Source organism: Dasypus novemcinctus, chromosome 10 (assembly GCF_030445035.2).
Source record: "Dasypus novemcinctus isolate mDasNov1 chromosome 10, mDasNov1.1.hap2, whole genome shotgun sequence".
NCBI classification, from domain to species: domain Eukaryota; kingdom Metazoa; phylum Chordata; class Mammalia; order Cingulata; family Dasypodidae; genus Dasypus; species Dasypus novemcinctus.
Window position 1 is genome coordinate 56,308,285 of NC_080682.1, and position 19,619 is coordinate 56,327,903.

General features: G+C 41.8%; 1 protein-coding gene across 5 annotated transcripts in view; it reads left to right on the plus strand.

The window, feature by feature from the left end:
• Positions 1–19,619, plus strand: part of PAMR1 (peptidase domain containing associated with muscle regeneration 1) — a 134,404-nt gene that overhangs the window by 83,723 nt on the left and 31,062 nt on the right. For all 5 annotated transcript variants that reach the window (XM_071218105.1, XM_004446832.3, XM_071218104.1 and 2 more), the window contains 3 exons: positions 11,919–12,131; positions 13,886–13,952; positions 18,483–18,715. In XM_071218105.1, coding sequence (XP_071074206.1) covers positions 11,919–12,131; positions 13,886–13,952; positions 18,483–18,715 — 513 coding nt within the window. The remainder of the gene's footprint in view (positions 1–11,918; positions 12,132–13,885; positions 13,953–18,482; positions 18,716–19,619) is intronic.

Here is a 19,619-nt window from a genome sequence, read left to right on the forward strand (position 1 = left end):
GTCCGTCTACCATATGGGAGGTCTGCGGTTCAAACCCCGGGCCTCCTTGACCCGTGTGGAGCTGGCCATGCGCAGTGCTGATGCGCGCAAGGAGTGCCGTGCCACGCAAGGGTGTCCCCCGCGTGGGGGAGCCCCACGCGCAAGGAGTGCGCCCGTGAGGAGAGCCGCCCAGCGTGAAAAGAAAGTGCAGCCTGCCCAGGAATGGCGCCGCCCACACTTCCTGTGCCGCTGACGACAACAGAAGCGGACAAAGAAACAAGATGCAGCAAATAGACACCAAGAACAGACAACCAGGGGAGGGGGGGAAATTAAATAATAAATAAATCTTTAAAAAAAAAAAAAAAAAAAAAAAAAAAGAAAAGCCACTGTAATAGTCTGTCAAAGGGGTTCTGATGCAAAGTACTAGAAATCTATTGGCTTTTATAATGGGGATATATTTGGGGATAAAAGCATACAATCAGAAGGCCAAATCAAAGCATCAACAGAGATGCTTTCTTACCAAAGTCAACTGCTCTTGGTCCCGGTGTGTTGCCATGAGGTGAAGCAAGATGGCCGCCAATCTCTAGATTTTCTCCTTCCCCTCCGGGCTTCCTCTTCCACTTGAGCTCCATGGGCCCAGCCTCTTGAAGCTTCATGCTTAAGTCATCCTGTAGTTCTGCCTCTCCTGGCATAGGGTTTGTTTCTTTCTGGGCCTCCTATATCATTCTTAGCTGTTCTGGTGTCTTCCTAATCTCAGCTGTAAGCTGTCAGGCAAATAAATGGCCCATCTTTCCTCCAGGCCTCAGCTGTTTGAGCCTTCTCCTTTCTGTCACATGGCAGGCTCAAAAATGGCAGAGCTCTCCCTGGTGTCTGAGTGCGCATTTATAACAGACCCAGCAAGGGAGTGGGAACTCAACTGAAGTCACGCTTTACTGACATACTCAAATCAAAGAACCCTAAAACAGGGGTTCTTAACAAGGGGCCTGTGAGCTTGAATTGAATTAAAAAAAACAACAACATTATTCTTGTGTGGATGTGTTGGTGTGGGTGTAATATAGTTATTAAATAATGCACGGTGTAGTATGGACTTAGTAAGGGGTCCATGGTTTTCACCTGACTGGCAAAGGGGCTCATGAACAAAAAAGGTTAAGAACTTCTGCCCTAAAAGCAATCTTAACAGGTAATCTAATGAAAGGCCCCTCAATTGAATTTAATGCAATCAAAGGAAATCAAAGGGAAATAGGTTGTTTACAAATACAGCCTTTCCCTTTCGGGATTCATAAAATAATCTCAAACTGCCACACTCCACCCTTTGAATCCCAGAAAGACAATACAATATTCCAAATACACTTAAATCATTTCAGTAGCAATGCTAAGTACAGAATCACATCAAAATCAGTTTTGGGAATATAGTTTGTCTTGGGTCAAAAGTCCCCTCTGGCCATAGACCTATGAAACTTACAAAACAAGTTATCTGCTACCAATGAACAGAGCAACAGATATAGGATAAACATTTGCATTATCATAAGGAGAATTTGGGAGTGAAACATGCATTATCATAAGGAGAATTTGGGAGTGGAACAGTTCCTAAAACCTGCAGGGGGCGGCAGACTTGGCCCAGTGGTTAGGGCGTCCGTCTACCACATGGGAGGTCCACGGTTCAGACCCCGGGCCTCCTTGCCCCATGTGGAGCTGGCCCATGTGCAGTGTTGATGCACGCAAGGAGTGCCCTGCCACACAGAGGTCTCCCCTGCGTAGGGGAGCCCCACGCACAAGGAGTGCGCCCTGTAAGGAGAGCCGCCCAGCGCGAAAGAAAGTGTAGCCTGCCCAGGAATGGCACTGTACACACAGAGAGCTGACACAACAAGATGACACAACAAAAAAGAGACACAGATTCCCATGCCATGGACAAAGAAGAAGACAACACAGCAAACAGACACAGAGAACAGACAACCAGGGTGGGGGGGTGGGAAGGGGAGAGAAATAAATAAATAAATAGATCTTTAAAAAAAAAACCCTGCAGGGCATACCCCATTAGATTTCAAAGTCTGAGAGTCATCCTTAAAACTGGTTTCTTCTCCTCTGGGTTTCCTGGGGGCCCACCCTTTAGGCTTACTCAGCAGCCAAGCATCTGGGTGGTGACTGACTGAGCTCCAGACCTCATCCTCCAAGATCACTGGGGTGATGGCCACACTTTCCCCAATGTCTGGGATATAGTCTCAACCCCCTTATTACAGTGAGGTGGTGGCAATGGTCTCTGTAATCTCTGGCATATAGGTCCAACCTATATGAGAACAGTGAGTTGATGACCTAACTCTTCCCAACCACTGCGGAATGTGCTCCACCCTCTCTGTAGCCTGGAACAGCCAAACACTCCTTGAACAATGGGCTGGAACATTTACCCTCTTAAAATGCTGGGGCAAACTTACCCTCTCCATACACATGGATGGGGTCTCTTTCTTGGTCTGAGGAAATGTCTTTTTTTTTTGTAGTAGTAGGTTTTTTTAGATACTTGAATTACATAAATGTCACATAAAAAATATAGGGGATTCCCATTTGCCCTGCTCCCCACATCTCTCACATTTTCTCACATTAACAACATCCTTCATTAGTAAGGTATATTCATTGCAATTGATGAACTTATTTTGGAGCATTACCACTAAGCATGGATAAGTTTACATTGTAGTTTGCACTCTCTCCCACCCAATTCTGTAGGCTATGGCAAGATATACAAAGGCCTGCATCTGTCGTTGCAATTTCATTTAGGACCATTCCAAAGTCCCGAAAATGCCCTCATATTACACCAGTTTTTCCCTCTACCTGCCATCAGAACTTCCAATGGCCACTGCTTCCACATCAGTGATATAATTTTTTCCGTTGCTAGAATAACAATTAGTCTGTAGTACAATACTAGTAAGTCTACTTTAGTTCCTAGTTCATTCCCCAATCCTGAGGATTCTGGGATAGTGATGTCCACTCCACCTCAAAATGATCCCATATGGCTGATGGATGGGACTTTCATGCTTGAAGTTGTAGACTCTCTCTGTTCCTTGGTATGGTAGTTGTCTTGGGTGAGTCCAATGTTGCAACTCTGAGATGTCTAAATTCCAGAACTCAACTTCCACAGTTTTTCTCTTAAAGCTGTTTGCTCTTCATTGTCTCCCCTACCTGTCTTTTTCAGTTCAGGCTGACCATGTTATAATTCATATAGCTCTCACAAAAAGTTTCTTGGTTTATCATGTAGGAAACAGGAGTCTAAGCCATCAGACAATAAAAATTGCACAAGTCTTTCCTGAATAACTGCATTTTAAATCCTTACTTACAAGTTCCAGGTTTAGTTAATTCCTCAAATGGGGCACTTGATTTCCAGAAGCTTGAAATTTCCAAAATCAGTCTCTGGTTTCCTTATGCCCCACAATTCAGTTAATGGCTTATCTCTTTCCTCTCACATTTTGCTATAAGCTGCATGGAGAAGCCAGGCTGCATTCTTCACATTTACTTTGGAAATCTCCTTGGCTAAATGTTCAAGCTCATCATTTTCAATGCCTGCCTTCCACCTAACATCAGGAGTCAATCTTGCCAAGTTCTTTGCAACAACAAAACAAGAATCACCTGTCCTGCAGTTTCCAATAATAGCTTCATCATTTCCTTCTAAGTCCTGCTGGAAATAACTTTAGGGTCCATATTCCTACCAAGAGTCTCTTCAAAACAATGTAGGCCTTTTCCATCAAGCATTTGACAATTCCTCTAAAAAATACCCCTACCCATTTATAAAAACTGTTAACAGCATTTTTGGTAATTGCAAGCAGCACGACCCCACTCTCCTGGTACCAGTTTTTGTGTTAGTCAAAGGGGTGCTGATGCAAAGTACCAGAAATCTATTGGCTTTTATAATGGGGATTTATTACAGTTCCAAGGCCAAATCAAAGGATCAGCAGAGATTCTTTCTCACCAAAGTCAGCTACTGTTGATCCCGGTGTATTGCCACACGGTGAAGCAAGATGGCTGCTGATCTCTGCAAGGTTTCTCTTTCCCCTCTGGGCTTCCTCTTCCTCTTGAGCTATGTGGGCCCAACCTCTTGAGGTTTCATGCTGAAGTGATTCTATAGTCCTCTCTCTCCTGGCAGAGGGCTTCTTTCTTTCTGGACTTTTTTTGGGATTCATAAAATAATCTCAAACTGCCTCAGTTACTTTTCCTAAAAATGTCTCTGCATTGCTCTGACATACTCCCCAATCTCCACCATCATGTCTACTTCTCATAGACCTTCTGTATCTGGTCATCTTAGCTACCTGATATTGAGTATTAATTTTAGTGTATAAATTAGGAGAGAAAAAGATATAACTTGATTTGCTTTAAATCAACTTAAATCCACTCTAAGACCCATAACTCAGCCTTGTGAGAAATTCATTCTCATTCAGTTTTGGGGCTTCCTCTGTACCCCAGGATTATATAAAGGTCCCTGTTTTTACACAGACAACTCCATCCATATCATCAGGGAAAATCCTCTATAGCTACAAAGTCCACACTGTTTAGCTTGGGGAAGTCCTTAGCCTAGCTGACCCCTTCAGGGAAAACAGCTCCTCTTCCCTGGCTGGAACCTAAGAGTATTTGGTCACCCTGGAAACCCTCAGGATATGGCCTCTCTAGTTGCACCCAATCATTCTCCCCAAGATTGCACCTCCCAAGAATGCTAAAAGACATGCCTGGCTTGATGCCCAGGGCTTAGACAAACAGCCTTCATGGAATGGTTTGAGGTACCATGATGCCCAAAGCTAAGAAAACAGTTTGAAATACAACAGAGCTGTCTTAGGTTGGTTTCTCCCCAAAATAGACCCTGAGCCCAGAATTTGAGTCCCAGTCATTAAAGGAAGCACTCCCAGGATCAACTAGTAAGAAAGCTGGAGAAGCGAGAGAGGGAAGGGGTAAAAACTGGGCAAGAGTATGATTTCAGTTGAATTCCCAGACGCCACCTGATCCTGTGGGATGCTGGAGAGTATAAATTAAGTGGAGAGGCGAAGTAGTAGGGCTTTTGTATTTACACATCCATCCATTATTGCTTAAAGGCAACCCTGGGGTTGGAATGGGGGCACAAAATATTTGTTGGCATTTTTAGTTCACTATATAGGCAAGATGGTACCCATGCCCAATGTCAATCCTCTGAAGATTGTAGGTGCCAGCTGTCTGCAACAAAGCACACATGTAGAAGTTGAGGGATGGGTTCCCCAAGTTGGTAAAAGAATTATCAGAGGACCCAGTGTAGGTAGGGCACCAGTAGTGTTCATTACAAGAGCCATCAGAAAGCCATCTGTAAAGTGGTATCCCAGTGAACAACCTTATACTTTTGCCCTAAGAAAAAAAGAAAACTAAGATAAAGGTCTTTCTCTAAATATTTATCTGCAACAATATCCCAGAGAAATGCACCCCCAACTATGCTTTGGTTTTGAAATAGCATGTAAGAGTATTCTAAGTTTAGTGTGTGTATGTCCCCAGGCAGTCTCAAAAGTAACATGGCAGTGTTATTTATTATTAGTCATGGGAGATTTTACTTAACAAAGCAGGAGCTTGCTGCTAATTCAGGCCAAAAATGCAGATGTTTTAAATTCTTATTTATCTTGACATGAAAACATCCATCCCACTGAGGAGATTTGAAATGAAACACAAAGCCCTTGAAAAATCAAATAGAAAAGAACCATGAATCTGTTGAATGGAGGAAATATAATGGTTTCTAAAAAGAGAACCCAGATTAAAAAAAGAGATGGTTTTGAAATCTAACCCTGGGGAAGAGCTCTGATCAGATACAGATGGGCTTATGAACCCAACAGGTGTATGTCTAACCAAGAGAGAAAAGGATGGATGGAGGAAGTCTTAGAATTTCTTCAAAAGCATTATGGGAAATTCTGTGCAGCTCTGGAAAGTGCTGGAAATAAATGAAAGGAAAAGATAAAATAATACTCATTGGCTGTTTGATATAGGAATACAATATTTTTTTAAGGCGGTACCAGGAATTGAACCTGGGACCTCTTACATGGGAAGCAAGTGCTCAACCACTGAGCTAACCTGTTCCCAGAATACAATGTTAATCCTTCCCTATATGAGATTAAGAGAGATGAATCTACAGAGACCCTGGTTGGTGCCCAGAAGTCTGAATCAATACAATGCCTATGGACTCAGACCTGGAAGTCCATTGTGTGTAGACATTACCAGAAGTCAGAGATGGAGTACATTATTGCCTTATACTCAGACAGGCCCAATAATGGGTCTTTAGAGTTCAGTGGGGTTTACTTTAGGTGCATGAATTTGGGGAATTGATGCTTAAAGGCAATTGGGTAAATAAAGGCAAACAAGGAAAAAGGGGACTATGCGTTATTCCTCAGAACCAATCCTGCCAGATAAGTGTTGTTATCCCATTTTACAGATGAGAAAACCAAGGCTTGGAGAGAGTAAATAATTTTCTCAGTCCCTAGTTCATTAAGTGGAAGAATGAAGAGATTCCACCCTTTATCCCTTCTACTCACCAACAACTATTTAATGAGCACTTACTGTGTACTTGTTCTGGACACCATTAAACAAATGATTGTTTGTTCCCATATTTATCTGATCCTGAAGGGCATTCTTTTTCCATCAGGTATAGTGACTAGACTCATTTAAATTTGAGTTCATGGAAAGTTGGGTTATACTATGATTATGCAACATGGTTAAGAGATTTGTATGGGGTGGAGAGAGTACAGGAACACAAAATAAGACATGGAAGATTTAATGCCAGATTTAGAGGCTTAGCATGGAGGACTCAAGGAATTTTGCCTGAAACTTAAAAAAAAAAAAGATGACAGAAACAACAACAAAAATAACAAACAGATACAGTTTATTATTATAATACTTCAAAGATTATCAGGAAGCAAAAATAATTCTTAATCTTAAAGAGATAATTATTTTAAAATGTTAACTCTTTTAGCATAACATAACATTACATAGCATAACAATGTAATATTATATTATGTTTTATAGTACTTTAAATTTTGCTTCTCCCGTCTATATTTTTCGTTTTGGCATATTCTTCTTTGGTTTTTCTGTTTAATAGTTTTACATAATATAATGTTTCTTGGTGGTTTCCTTATTTATCTGGCTTGGGTTCATAGGGCTTTGTGAATCTGTAGGTTGACGTTTTTACCAGTTTTGGAAAACATTCAGCTTTTATCTATTTGCATAACATTTCTGCTCCATTCTCTCTCTGCCCTCCTTCTGCAATGCTACTTACAAGTATTTATCAACCTTCTTGCTATATCCTCTGTGTCTCTATATGTTACTCATCATGTTGTCTCTTTAGTCTTCATTCTGAATTTTTTAAACTTAAATTTCAGTTATTAATACTCTTCAGCTCTATCTAATTGACTATTAAATTCATTCACTGAACTTTTGTCATTGTTTCTTTTTAGTTCTAGATTTTATCATCAATTATTCTTCAGTGTTCCCGGTTTTCTGCTTGAGTTCTCAATCTTGTCTTTTATTTCCTCAAACATATTCAGCATAGTTTTTTTATGTTAGTGTCAAATAACTACATTGTCTGGATCCTTTAAAAACCAGGGGGAAAAAAGGCAGAAAGAAAAGCCAGTTTCTATAGTCTGTCTATGTCTTGATTTTCAGTTATGTAGTCTTGCCTAACTCGGAAGCACCACTTTGCTCTAACCTGGTGACATTCCATGAGCAATGACTTAAAATCAATAATAATAATGCTGCTTCTATTCTAAGATCTCATGAAGTGTAAGATGCATCATTGATTTAGGTTTTCTGGGGTATGGAGAAAATAAATACTACATGAAAAGTATATATTGTGCTGAATTGTGTTCCCCCCTGATGATATGTTGAGGTCCTAACCCTCAGTGCCCCAGAAGGTGATCTTATATGGGAATAGGATCATTGTAGATGTGATTAGGTAAGATGAAGTCGTACTGAAGTCGTCAGGTCCTTAATTGATCCAATTTGGGTGGCGAACTTGGCCGAGTGGTTAGGGTGTCCGTCTACCACATGGGAGGTCCGCGGTTCAAACCCCAGGCCTCCTTGACCCGTGTGGAGCTGACCTATGCGCAGCGGTGATGCGTGCAAGGAATGCTGTGCCATGCAGGGGTGTCCCCCGCGTAGGGGAGCCCCACGCACAAGGAGTGTGCCCCGTAAGGAGAGCTGCCCAGCGTGAAAGAAAGTGCAGCCTGCCCAGGAATGGCGCTGCACACACGAAGAGCTGACACAACTAGATGATGCAACAAAAAGAAACACAGATCCTGGGCTGCTGACAACAACAGAAGTGGACAAAGAAGACGCAGCAAATAGACACAGAGACAGACAACCAGGGCAGGGTGGGGGGGTGGGGAGGGGGTGAAGGGGAGAGAAATAAATAAACAAATAAATCTTAAAAAAAAAAAAGGGCAGCGGACTTGGCCCAGTGGTTAGGGCGTCCGTCTACCACATGGGAGGTCTGCAGTTCAAACCCTGGGCCTCCTTGACCTGTGTGGAGCTGGCCCAGGTGCAGTGCTGATGCGCGCAAGGAGTGCCCTGCCACGCAGGGGTGTCCCCCGCATAGGGGAGCCCCACGCGCAAGGAGTGCGCCCCTAAGGAGAGCTGCCCAGCGCAAAAGAAAGTGCAGCTTGCCCAGGAATGGTGCCGCACACACAGAGAGCTGACACACAAGATGACGCAAGAAAAAGAAACACAGATTCCCATGCCGCTGACAACAACAGAAGCGGACAAAGAAGAACATGCAGCAAATGGACACAGAGAACAGACAACCGGGTTGGGGGAAGGAGAGAAATAAATAAATAAATAAAATCTTTAAAAAAAAAAAAAAAAGAATCCAACTTGTGTCCTTGTAAGAAGGGAAGAAGAGACACATAGACATACAGAGAAAGAAAAGGAGTTAGGCTACAGTCATTCAGTGCTACAGATTGCTAGCCACCACCAGAAACTAGGAGGAAGCAAGGAAAGATTCTTCCCCTAAAGCCATTGGAGAGAGAGCAGAGGCTTGCTGATGCCTGGACTTTGGACTTCTAGCCTCTAGATCTGTGAGAGAATAAATCTCTGTTGTTTTAAGTGACCCAGTTTGTGGTACTTTTCTATGGCAACTCTGGGAAACTAACATAGGACCTGATTTCAGAAATGTCAGACCATGAAAAGTATACATAGAAAGAATTCAGGAAATACGGCATTATTCCTCAGCTTTGAGTATATTGAAGGTCAATTTGTCTTTACATCTTTTAAAGCTTCTTCAGTGAGGGAAGCAAAGGACCTGAATTGTCCTAAGACTTTGTTGCCTGCAAGGGTTCAAGAACTCTCCAAAGTACCTGGTAGTCAAATCCACCTTCTACAGAGTGAAAATATAATCCATTGATCATACATAATGGGAATCGTGGCATGAGCGCCCACTGGACTGTGGAAGGACTTACTTCCAAGGGGAAAAAAATCCAGCCATCAGGTTTAGCTGTTGAAGCTAGCAGCTAAAAGGATTTCTTGCTGAGGCTGATGTGACTAGAGTATATTCCACTTTCTTTCAATATTTCAGGACTGGTATTAAGTATATTTTCCTTCAGGACAGGGACAACCAATATTCCTTTGGCCATGAGCTCTATCAAGGCTCAAAATGGATGAAAAACCACAAATGAATTACACCAATCAGCCCTCAGATCCAAATGACCACAGATCCAAATGCCTGCCAGAGTCAGACAGTCTGGTGGGGACTGTGGTCAAGTGCAGAATCAGCCCCATCTAAGCAGACAGCCACTTCTCAACTCCAGTTGATTGTTGCCATGTGGGAATTAGGCCCAGGGTTTCCAGGTCTGAATTTTGTTGGAAGTCAGAAATACAGATTTTTATGTGAAATCTCCCAGTTATGTTTGCTGCTAATTCAATGTTGTTCAATTTGCAGGTACAGCACACCATGTTTTTTGGGATGATTGCAGTTTGTGGGCTCCAAGGGGTGTCCTCTGGGCTGGAAGTTCTGAACTGAATGAGACTATACTATAAGAAGGTAGCCCCATGCCACCAAAGCAACACAGATAGGTTTCTCTGCCTCTTCTTCCTACATCAAAGAGGCTTTCCTATAAATATAAGAACTGGGGTTCTCTGAGACCACTTGGAGCTTCAAAAAGTACATTGTCCTCTTTCAAACAGCTCACTCAGTGAAGTCCTTTTTCATCCACTGAAAAATTGCCTCTATTGCATAGCCCAAAATCACACAGAGAATCACCGAGATGGTCTGCTATATGGTCTGTCTTAGGGTAGACAAACCAGTAATCTGGGTAATTTTAGCTACCTTGCCAAATTATACTTGAAAATTAATTTATTTTTAATTCTAAACTATTTTAGGAGTGTTATCTGACTGGAGATTCTTTTCTTGCCTAGAGGCAAGCAAGTAAGTTGCTTAAAGGGTAATTAGGACAGGGAAGCAGGTATAGTTCAGCAGTTGAGCACCTGCTTTGCACGTCTAATACAATGTCCCGGGTTCAATCCCCACTTCTAATACTTCCTTAAAAAAAAGTAGTTGAGATAGTTATTGGAAGAAAGGCATGTCAAATGCATGATTGCATTGCAAGGGAACTTTTTAAAAATAGAGATAAACCTATGTCTTAAAAGAAATGATTTAAAAGAAACCAGGGAGGGAAGTGGATTTGGCTCAGCTGATAGAGCATCTGCCTACCATATGTGAGGCCCAGGGTTCAAACTCGCGCCTCCTGACCCATGTGATGAGCTGGCCCACACACAGAGCTGATGCGTGCAAGGAGTGCCTTGCCATGCAGGGGTGTCCCCCACGTAGGGGAGCTCCACATGCAAAGAGTGTGCCCCCCTCAAGGAGAGCCACCCCATGTGAAAAAAGTACAGCCTGTGAGTGGCTGATACACATGGAGAGCTGACACAGCAAGATGATGCAACAAAAAGAAACATAGATTCCTGGTGCCACTGAGAAGAATGCAAATGGACACAGAAGAACACACAGAAAATGGACACAGAGAGCAGACAATGGGGGGGGGGAGGGGGGAGAGAAATAAATTAAAATTTTTTAAAAATTAAAAAAATGAAAGAAACCAGGGAGGCTAATGTAGCAATGACTAGCAAACTTGGTAATTAAAGGTTGAATTCTTCATGGGACTCACTGTGTTTCCTTAGGCAATTCATATTCAATCTATACCATAATCCATTTGAGAAAAATATGTTACCTATCTGATAGAATATTTCCAGAATATTTCTAAAATCCTGTTCCGTATTCAGAATAGTTTGTCGATGCCATTTCTACTTTACATAGCTGTCCAACATGAGTTATAGAATGTCATTAAGTGTTAACATGGAAATTAAAAGTTATATTTGCAGATCAAAGTAAATTTGTTGTATCCCTGCATTTATGTTATCCTCTCATTTTAAACTATAACTTCGAATATGCTGTGTTCTTGGAGATGAAATATAAAATCCAAATTCATTTCCTGTATGTACTCTTATTTCTACTCAGTTTTACTTCCTGGGTATAATACAATGGGAAACTAATAATCTAGTTTAATTGCCCGAGCTTTAAAGCATGAACATGATAATGTCACAATACTGTAAAACAACTTGTGTGCTAATTATAAAATCTTGGCAAAATGTTTCTTTTGTCCAGGCCTGCCCAGCTCTTGCAGTCTGAGAAAGAAATGAACAAGATCACCTGAGAGCCATTTTTTTGGTGTTAAGTTTATTTATACATCAAATGAAATCATTTCCATTTAAAAATAAATCATTAAAACAAGGGGAAATGTGTCTAATGTATGCATATTCTATTATGAATTTTCTCTTGGTAGGTCCTTTGCTCACCATTGCTAGCAGGCTCCAAATCATTGCATTTTCAATTCAATGAAGTATGATAGGATACAATTCTAAAAGGGAACTTCCAAATTTTTAACAAGTCTCTTTTTTACTTTCTCTTTTAGTTCTTGAAGAAAGAAACTGCTCAGACCCTGGAAGCCCAGTCAATGGGTTCAAGCAAATAACAGGAGGCCCTGGGCTTATCAATGGGCGCTATGCAAAAGTTGGCACAGTCCTGTCCTTTTTTTGTAACAATTCATACGTTCTTAGTGGCAATGAGAAGAGAACTTGCCAGCAGAATGGAGAGTGGTCAGGGAAACGGCCCGTCTGTATAAAAGGTAATTTCCAAATGTTACTAAAGTCTGTAGAAATAGATGGAGTTGCTGATCTTTTCAAAACCCAAATGTGTTTTGAGCCCCATGGAAAAATGTCTTTCTCCCTTAAGTTCTCTCTGGAACCACATTTAAATGGTAAGTTGGAAACCATCCTAAAAGCATTTACTCCTTTTTTGCAACTCAGAAGGACCTGCTTATCCTAATCGCAACATCTTGATGCCATCAAGGAAACTGACATAGAAGAATAGTTTAGGAAAGATGATAGGGTTGAGATTTATACATAAAAATCCAAGGACAGAATTGAGGCAACTAATAAGCATTTATAAAGCTATGTTTATCTATTCTATATGCAGTATTAAATTAGGGTGAGGGAAAGAAAAGAACTAAGTGAGCATACTGTCTCTGCCAGCCTTTGTAGGGGAGGTTTGAGATAGCAAGATGTTTTTGTAAAAACAAGCATGAAAGACAGCAATCCCTTAAACACCTGAGGAAGAGTTGTAGGAACGGATGAGTAGTAAGTTTGGAGAAAGGAAAGATCCGTGTTGCCTGAAATAGGGATAATTGCATGAAGCAGGCAGAACTGGAATTAGATTGCAAAGCTGGAGTGCATTTGTAGAGGCAAAGAGGTGCTGGATAATATTCCAGATGGAAAAAGGAAGAAAAGAGGTATAGACAGAAGTGAAAGAGTCATGGTAATCTCAAAGTGAAGTGATCTGGGAATCTGGGAGGTTACATTGAAAAGGTAGGCTGGGACGAGAAAAATGGAATGTTATACAGAGACGTTTGAACCTTACCCCCTGGTAGGGGGAATGTGTAATTTCTTCCCAAAATGATTCACAAGTTGCTGCAAGTCAATAGCCCCTCTATTTGGGGAGCAGGTTACCTATCTGGTTGTAGGATGGGAAGAAAAGCCTGTCCTTGACCTAGATTATCCAGATAATTGCTTGAATTTGCCACTTTCTCTCTGGGTGTTTGTCAACAACCTGAATCATGGGAAAGAATGAAAAAGAAGGGTTTGTGAAAGGAAAAAATCACTTTCGACTTCAGCCAGAAGCAATTTTCCCCACCAGCACAGATTCTGATTCTTGAATTCATTAAGTATGGAAATAGTGTTATATATGTCTTTGGAGATTTTTGTCAACCCTTCTGTTAACAAATTAATACAACTAAAGTTCTCCAAATTGCTAATTAAACGAATGTTGGCTGCATGATTGGGAAAGTGAGATGGGAAGGATTCCTTTTCATTTTTGAAGAAAGAGACTTCTACACAATTAAACTGGGCTTTGAGTCACCCTCAGATGATCATGAGGGGCCTTAGTTGCAGAGAAAGGACAAGGAGGACTCAGCTACCCAAGACGTGTCTATGGTTGACATTGCTGTCTGGTTTTGAATGAGAACCTTCTAATTCCCAATGTGGGGCTTAATTGTATCCTATCTTGGTCAAATTTGTTCATAGTGCTCATGTGAACAGATCATCCTAATCTATTAACTGCTATTTATCCAAATCACCCAGGTGGAGCAGCTGGCCATTTTCTCTTTTCAGAGGTGTTTACTGAACGAGGGTTCTTCAGAGAGTTGTCAATTTGGGAGAAAGGCAGCATGGGGTCTTGCTAAGTGAGCTGTCCCAGCTCAGCTAGCAGATCTATCCTCTGAGAGCCTGGGAAATGTGCACCTGGTGTCCAAAAAGGGATGGATCTGAACTGATGATTTAACTGGTGAATGCAGAAAAGGATGAAATAATATTCTTTTTTCCCTAGCCTGCCGAGAACCAAAGATCTCAGACCTGGTGAGACGGAGAGTTCTTCCAATGCAGGTTCAGGCAAGGTGAGTTCTTCCAGGGAGAGTTCAAACACCTGAACTCTGCCCAAAAGGTGAATAACTATTTTCCCTTCCACCCACCCCCTCCCCACTGGTGTTTGGGCAAAGACAGTCTGGGGTTCTATAGGGACATTTACTGCTGACTGGTTATAAAAGAATAGGGCTTGTTACATGGAGGCTCATTAGACATCTGTCCTTAGCCAAGAGGTAGCAACTATTGGAAGTTGTACAAATTTCAATGGCTCATGGGAAAGTAGGTGGTTGGTGGGAGGCAGGACCTTAAGATGATCTTTGAGGAACTGGATTTTAATACTTGCGTCTTCCTGAAATTGCTACATATTTATTATGGGAGCTTCTAGGGCAGGGGTTCTTAACAAGAGGTCTGTGAGTTTGAATTAGAATTCAAAAAAGCATTCTTGTGGGGACATGTTGGTGCAGGTACGATATATTTATTAAATAATACACAGTATAGTGCAGACTTAGTAAGGGATCCGTGTTTTTACCTGACTGGCAAAGGGGTCTGTGGAACAAAAGAAGTTAAGAGCCTCTGTGTAGGGGGATGGGATTCCTTCCAAATGCAGTCAGCCAAGGTTTAGGAAGTCCTTAATAGTAACCAATCAGATGATACTGGCTGCTGGGGTTAGGTGGGTGAGCCCTTAGGCTGTGACCAGCTTTTCTCCTGGGAAGGCAGAGATGAAGACCACCTGGTGGGGAAAGAATAGCACATTTCTACTTTTCCTCCCCTTCTTTTAAAGGAAACAGTATTCTGAGCTTATCTTTTATCAGTTGCTTCCTTATTCTGTCCACTCTAGCCACATGGGCCTCTCTGCATTTCCTTTAACGCTGCAAGCACAGTTCTGCTTTGGAGCCCTTACACTTGTGGGTCCTTCTCTCTGGAACGTGATTCCATCAGATATCAGAGGGGGTTACTGCCTTACTTCCTTCAGTAGTCTGCTCAGTTGTCACCTGCCAGACACACCTTCCCTGACCACCCTTTTAAAAATATATACTTTTATTTTATTTTTTTTGAAGATACTTATATTACATAAATATTACCTAAAAAATATAGAGGATTCCCATATGCCCCGCTCCCTACCCCTCCCACATTTTCCCACAATCACAACATCCTTCATTAGTGTGGTATATTTATTACAATTGATGAATACATTTTGGAGCATTGCCACTAAGCATAACTTATAGTTTACATTGTAGTTTATACTCTCCTGAACAATTTTGTAAGTTATAACAAGATATATAATGGCCTGTATCTGTCATTGCATTGTCATTCAGGAAAATTCCCAAGTTCCAAAAATGCCTCCATATTACACCTGTTTTTCCCTCTCCCTGCTGTCAGAACCTCCAGTGGCCACTCCCTCCACATTCATGATAAAAGTTCTTCTGTTACTAGAATCACAATAAGTCTATAGTAGAATACCAGTAAGTCTACTCTAGTCTATCATTCAATCCCCAATCCCAAGTATTCTGAGATGGTGTTGCCCACTCCACCTCTAATTGAGAGGAATCTTAGATCCCATGAGGCAGCTGGATGGAACTATCTTGCTTGCAGTTGCAGACTCTCTCTGTTCTTTGGGATGGGCATTGTCCATTATCACCTCCTTGTTAGTTGTCCTGGGTGAGTCCAGTGAACTGTAGAGTAGGTATTGCAACTCTGTTGGGATTCAGGGCCTAACTAGCACATGGACAGCCCAAATATTTAAGTCTCTTGGCCATAAACCTATCAACTCTAGTAATAACTATAGGTTAAAATAGAAAGGATAGAAGAGCTATGTGTAGGGAAACCACAACTGAGTCCAACTCTGTCACAATGGGGAGCATAAATTCCTAAGTAGGGCCCACTGGCAGGGCACCAAACTCCTGATCTGTCTGCCAAGTGTATAGTGTCTGGATGTCTCCAGAGAGACATTTGAGGCAATATTTGCTCTGGCAGTCAATGAGATCCTGCTGAGACATGCATAAGTGTAACCTCTAAAATGGCATTCCAACTCACTTTGAAGTCTATTAGCCATATAAACATTTGTCTTTACCCTTTCCTCCTTTTGGTCAAGGTCTTTTCCCAGTTGCATTGTTAGTTGGTGCTTGGTAGTAATTCCTTGGTGCCAGGGAGGCTCATCCCCGGGAGTCATGTCCCATGCTGTGGGGAAGGTAATGCATTTATATGCTGAGTTTGGCTTAGAGAGAGGTCACATTTTAGCAAGAAAGAGGCTATCAGGAGGTACCTGACCACCCTTTTAAAAATAGTAACCCCACCCTCCACCATGACCTCTGAGCAGACTTCATGCCCAGCATTCTTTGGCCTTTATTATGCTTCAGTTTTTATCTTATCATCTCTCACTGCCTGTTTGTTTTCATAAATTTTTTTTTCTTTGTTCAATTTTTGTCTCTTCCCACCCCACAAAAATGATAAAGTTACAAGCACAGGAACATTATCTGTTTGGTTCATTTTGAATTCCCTGTACCTAGACAGTGCATGCTGCATAGTAGATCCTTGAGAGATATTTATTGAGTGAATAAATTAGATTGACAAACAAGGCTTAAAAACCTGGTGCTACCTCTGTCTAGTGCTGGGTATTTTAGGGAAGTTCCCAAACTTGATGAGCCCATTTCCTCTTTTGAAAAATAGGGATGATGATAATAACATCAGTTTTTGGAGACTATTGTGAGGATTAAATGCAACATGAACATCTAACATTTATTGAGTGTTTTCTAAGTGCCTGTTGTTCTTTGGAGTGCTTTACCTTTACTGAATCCTATTATTATTACCATGTTCCAAATGGGTAAAATGAGGCACAGAGATGTTAAGTAACTTGCCCAAAGTCACATTTCTAGAAAAAGTCGCAAAGCCAGTAGGCAAACCCAGTACCTGGTTTCAAGGTCTGCTCCCTTATGTATTAGGCTTTAACTAAACCTCCTATAAAGGTCTTAGCAGAAGGTGAAGGCCTGGCACATACATATAAGTGCCTGGGCAATGGTAGCTATTATTGTTAGAAATAGTAACAATGAGTCAGAGCATCAAGAACTGACTCCAACCTCATGACTATTCATCAATCAGGAGAGGTGTAAGTCCTCTCACCCCTCCTCAGGCTCTTTTGTTACATTCTTTCTCTTTTCAAGCAGTACAAGGCAAGTTCTGCCCCATTTTTTGATCTTTGTGATTTACCTAGCGCTGAACTCTCCACTAAGTGGGGCAAACATGTTCTTCTTGATGAGACATCTTGTAGAGGAGCCTCTGAGCTATTCAGAAGAACCACTGGGCCTCCTATCTTTAAATCAAGTGCTTTTGGGGGTTAGGTGACAAGGTACCAGGAGTCTCGTGTAGATGAGCAAGCAAGCCTAACACTTGGTTTTGAGTATCTTTCAGGAAGATGGGCTACTGGAGTGGGGAATATGTTGCTCTCCAGCAACCAGGCTCATACAGAAGCCCATAAAAGCAGGGGAGATCGTCTAAGAGATGAGTTTGTTTATAAGTCCAGAAGTTCCCTGAACTGCACATCTAGTTATGAAAAGGAGCTTAAGAATCATTTAATCAAATCAATAGGAATGGAATATTTGCTCTGAGCAAAGAGCTCTAAGATGTGTGACATAGATTTCTTAAGATGACATCAAATTGGAGAGGTAGAGACATTAGGGTAGGGACGGGGACTGCTAGGCTCTCTCCTAGGTACCATCTTATCTTCCCATGTGCCCTTGCACATCCCCATGGACTTCTCTGTGCTTCCTTTCTCCATTCATTAAACAGAGATGAAAATATCAGCTCATAAAGGAATTCCAGCTTTTCAATTGCCAGCCATGTACTGATGGAAGATGAACATAGGATGTACAATGTGTCTGCATCCCTCCTGAGAACCCCTGAGTCATCTCAGGGGCCTTCAACATCAGGGCTTACTGAATATGCCTTTTTGCATTTACATAGAACAATCCATAGTTGTCCCAATCAGTGTGCCCTGAGAGAAAGTTCTATTCTCTGAGGTGTGCTTATTGCATTTGCTAATTGCTAAATCAAGCTACTGTATCAACACAGTTTAGTTCGAGTCAATTCCTAATATTGCCTCATTATGATAATGTTTAGAGGAAAAAAATATTCCTGGATTTCTCTCATTCAAATTAACTCCCTTTCCTGTGTAATTTCAGAAATAATTTTTTGTGTGCATGCTCAGCGTACCTTTGCATAACAGCCATTATACCAGACATTAGCCTCTTTGGTTCAAATCCTAGGCAGCTGGAGGCTTGCCAGAAATGGAAATTGAGGAATAAAATGAACACTGAGATGTACAAGAGAATTTTCTCAGTGATAGAGAGGAAGCATGTCTCTTGCACATGTGAGAGAGAGAGAGAGGGCGAGAGAGAGAGCGAGCAAGAGGGAGAGAGAGAGAGAGTGAGAGAATGAGAATGAGAATGAGATAGTTCTTTCTTCTTCTGCAGCAAATATTTACGTGGGGAATGATATGGATGCCAGAAGGGGCTATAATGACTGTCGCTCACCCTGCTCTTTCTCTGGGCCTATGTGCCTTGACCCAGGGAGACACCATTACACCAGCTATACTCAGCAGAATTCAGCAAGCAGAAGCTGCAGGATGCCCCTACCAAGAAGCCAGCCCTTCCCTTTGGAGACCTGCCTGCTGGGTACCAGCCTCTGCACACCCAGCTCCAGTATGAGTGCATCTCGCCCTTCTACCGCCGCCTGGGCAGCAGCCGGAGGACGTGTCTGAGGACAGGAAAGTGGAGTGGACGGGCCCCATCCTGCATCCCTAGTGAGTCAAGGTCACCCTTGAGGTGGAGTAGCTTCCACCTTCCGTGGCTGTCTGGGAAAGGCCATTGAGCCTTGTTGGAAACTTTTTAGAAAAGGCTCCCTGTCTAAAGGAATGGCCCTCCAATGTTTCCCCTAACTTGTGGATAGCTGATATTCCACAGTTAAAGCTTCTTTCCTTTGGCTTAAATTTACTATCCAGGAGAAATTATCTCACTGAATTTTAGATGTATATATGTATATTTCGGGGGTGCCATGCTTGTGGCTAATTCTATCAGATCATTTCCCTAAAGAATTTACTTGAGAAAAAGAGAGGGAATAGGTATTTAACACCAAGTTAGGGAAGGAATAGAAGGGCCAGCGGGCTTCTATATGCACTATATGAGCCCCACCCTTCATTTTCATTAGGCAATGGAGATAATATTATTAATAATTACCACATAAGGTTATGGTGAAAATTATTGAGTAGGTGCAGGTCCTGCACCTACTAAGCTACCATCCCCTTTGTCAGAGAGGAACACTGGCATAGCTGATATGTCAGGTTTATGAATAGTCACAGTATTTCAAGTCTGTCCTCAGTTTACGTACATCATCTCATTCAGTCTCCTCAAGAACCCTATGAGACAAGCAGTTGTTAATACTGAATCCATTTTATAGGCAAGAAAAACAGAGACTCTAAGAGATTAGACAACTTGCTAAAATCTGGCTGATAGTGCAGACGCAGGGTTGGAAGTCAGGTTTCATTTGACTGCAAAGTTGCCTCTTTTAATTATAGACTGTATATATAGCCATCTCCTTGGAGGTGGGTGATTGTTACTTAAAGGGAAAGGAGAAACCGAGGTTAAACATCTTGGTGGTTATCATTCATGCAGTCCACCTTTTCAACGTCTTGGTGGTTATCATTCATG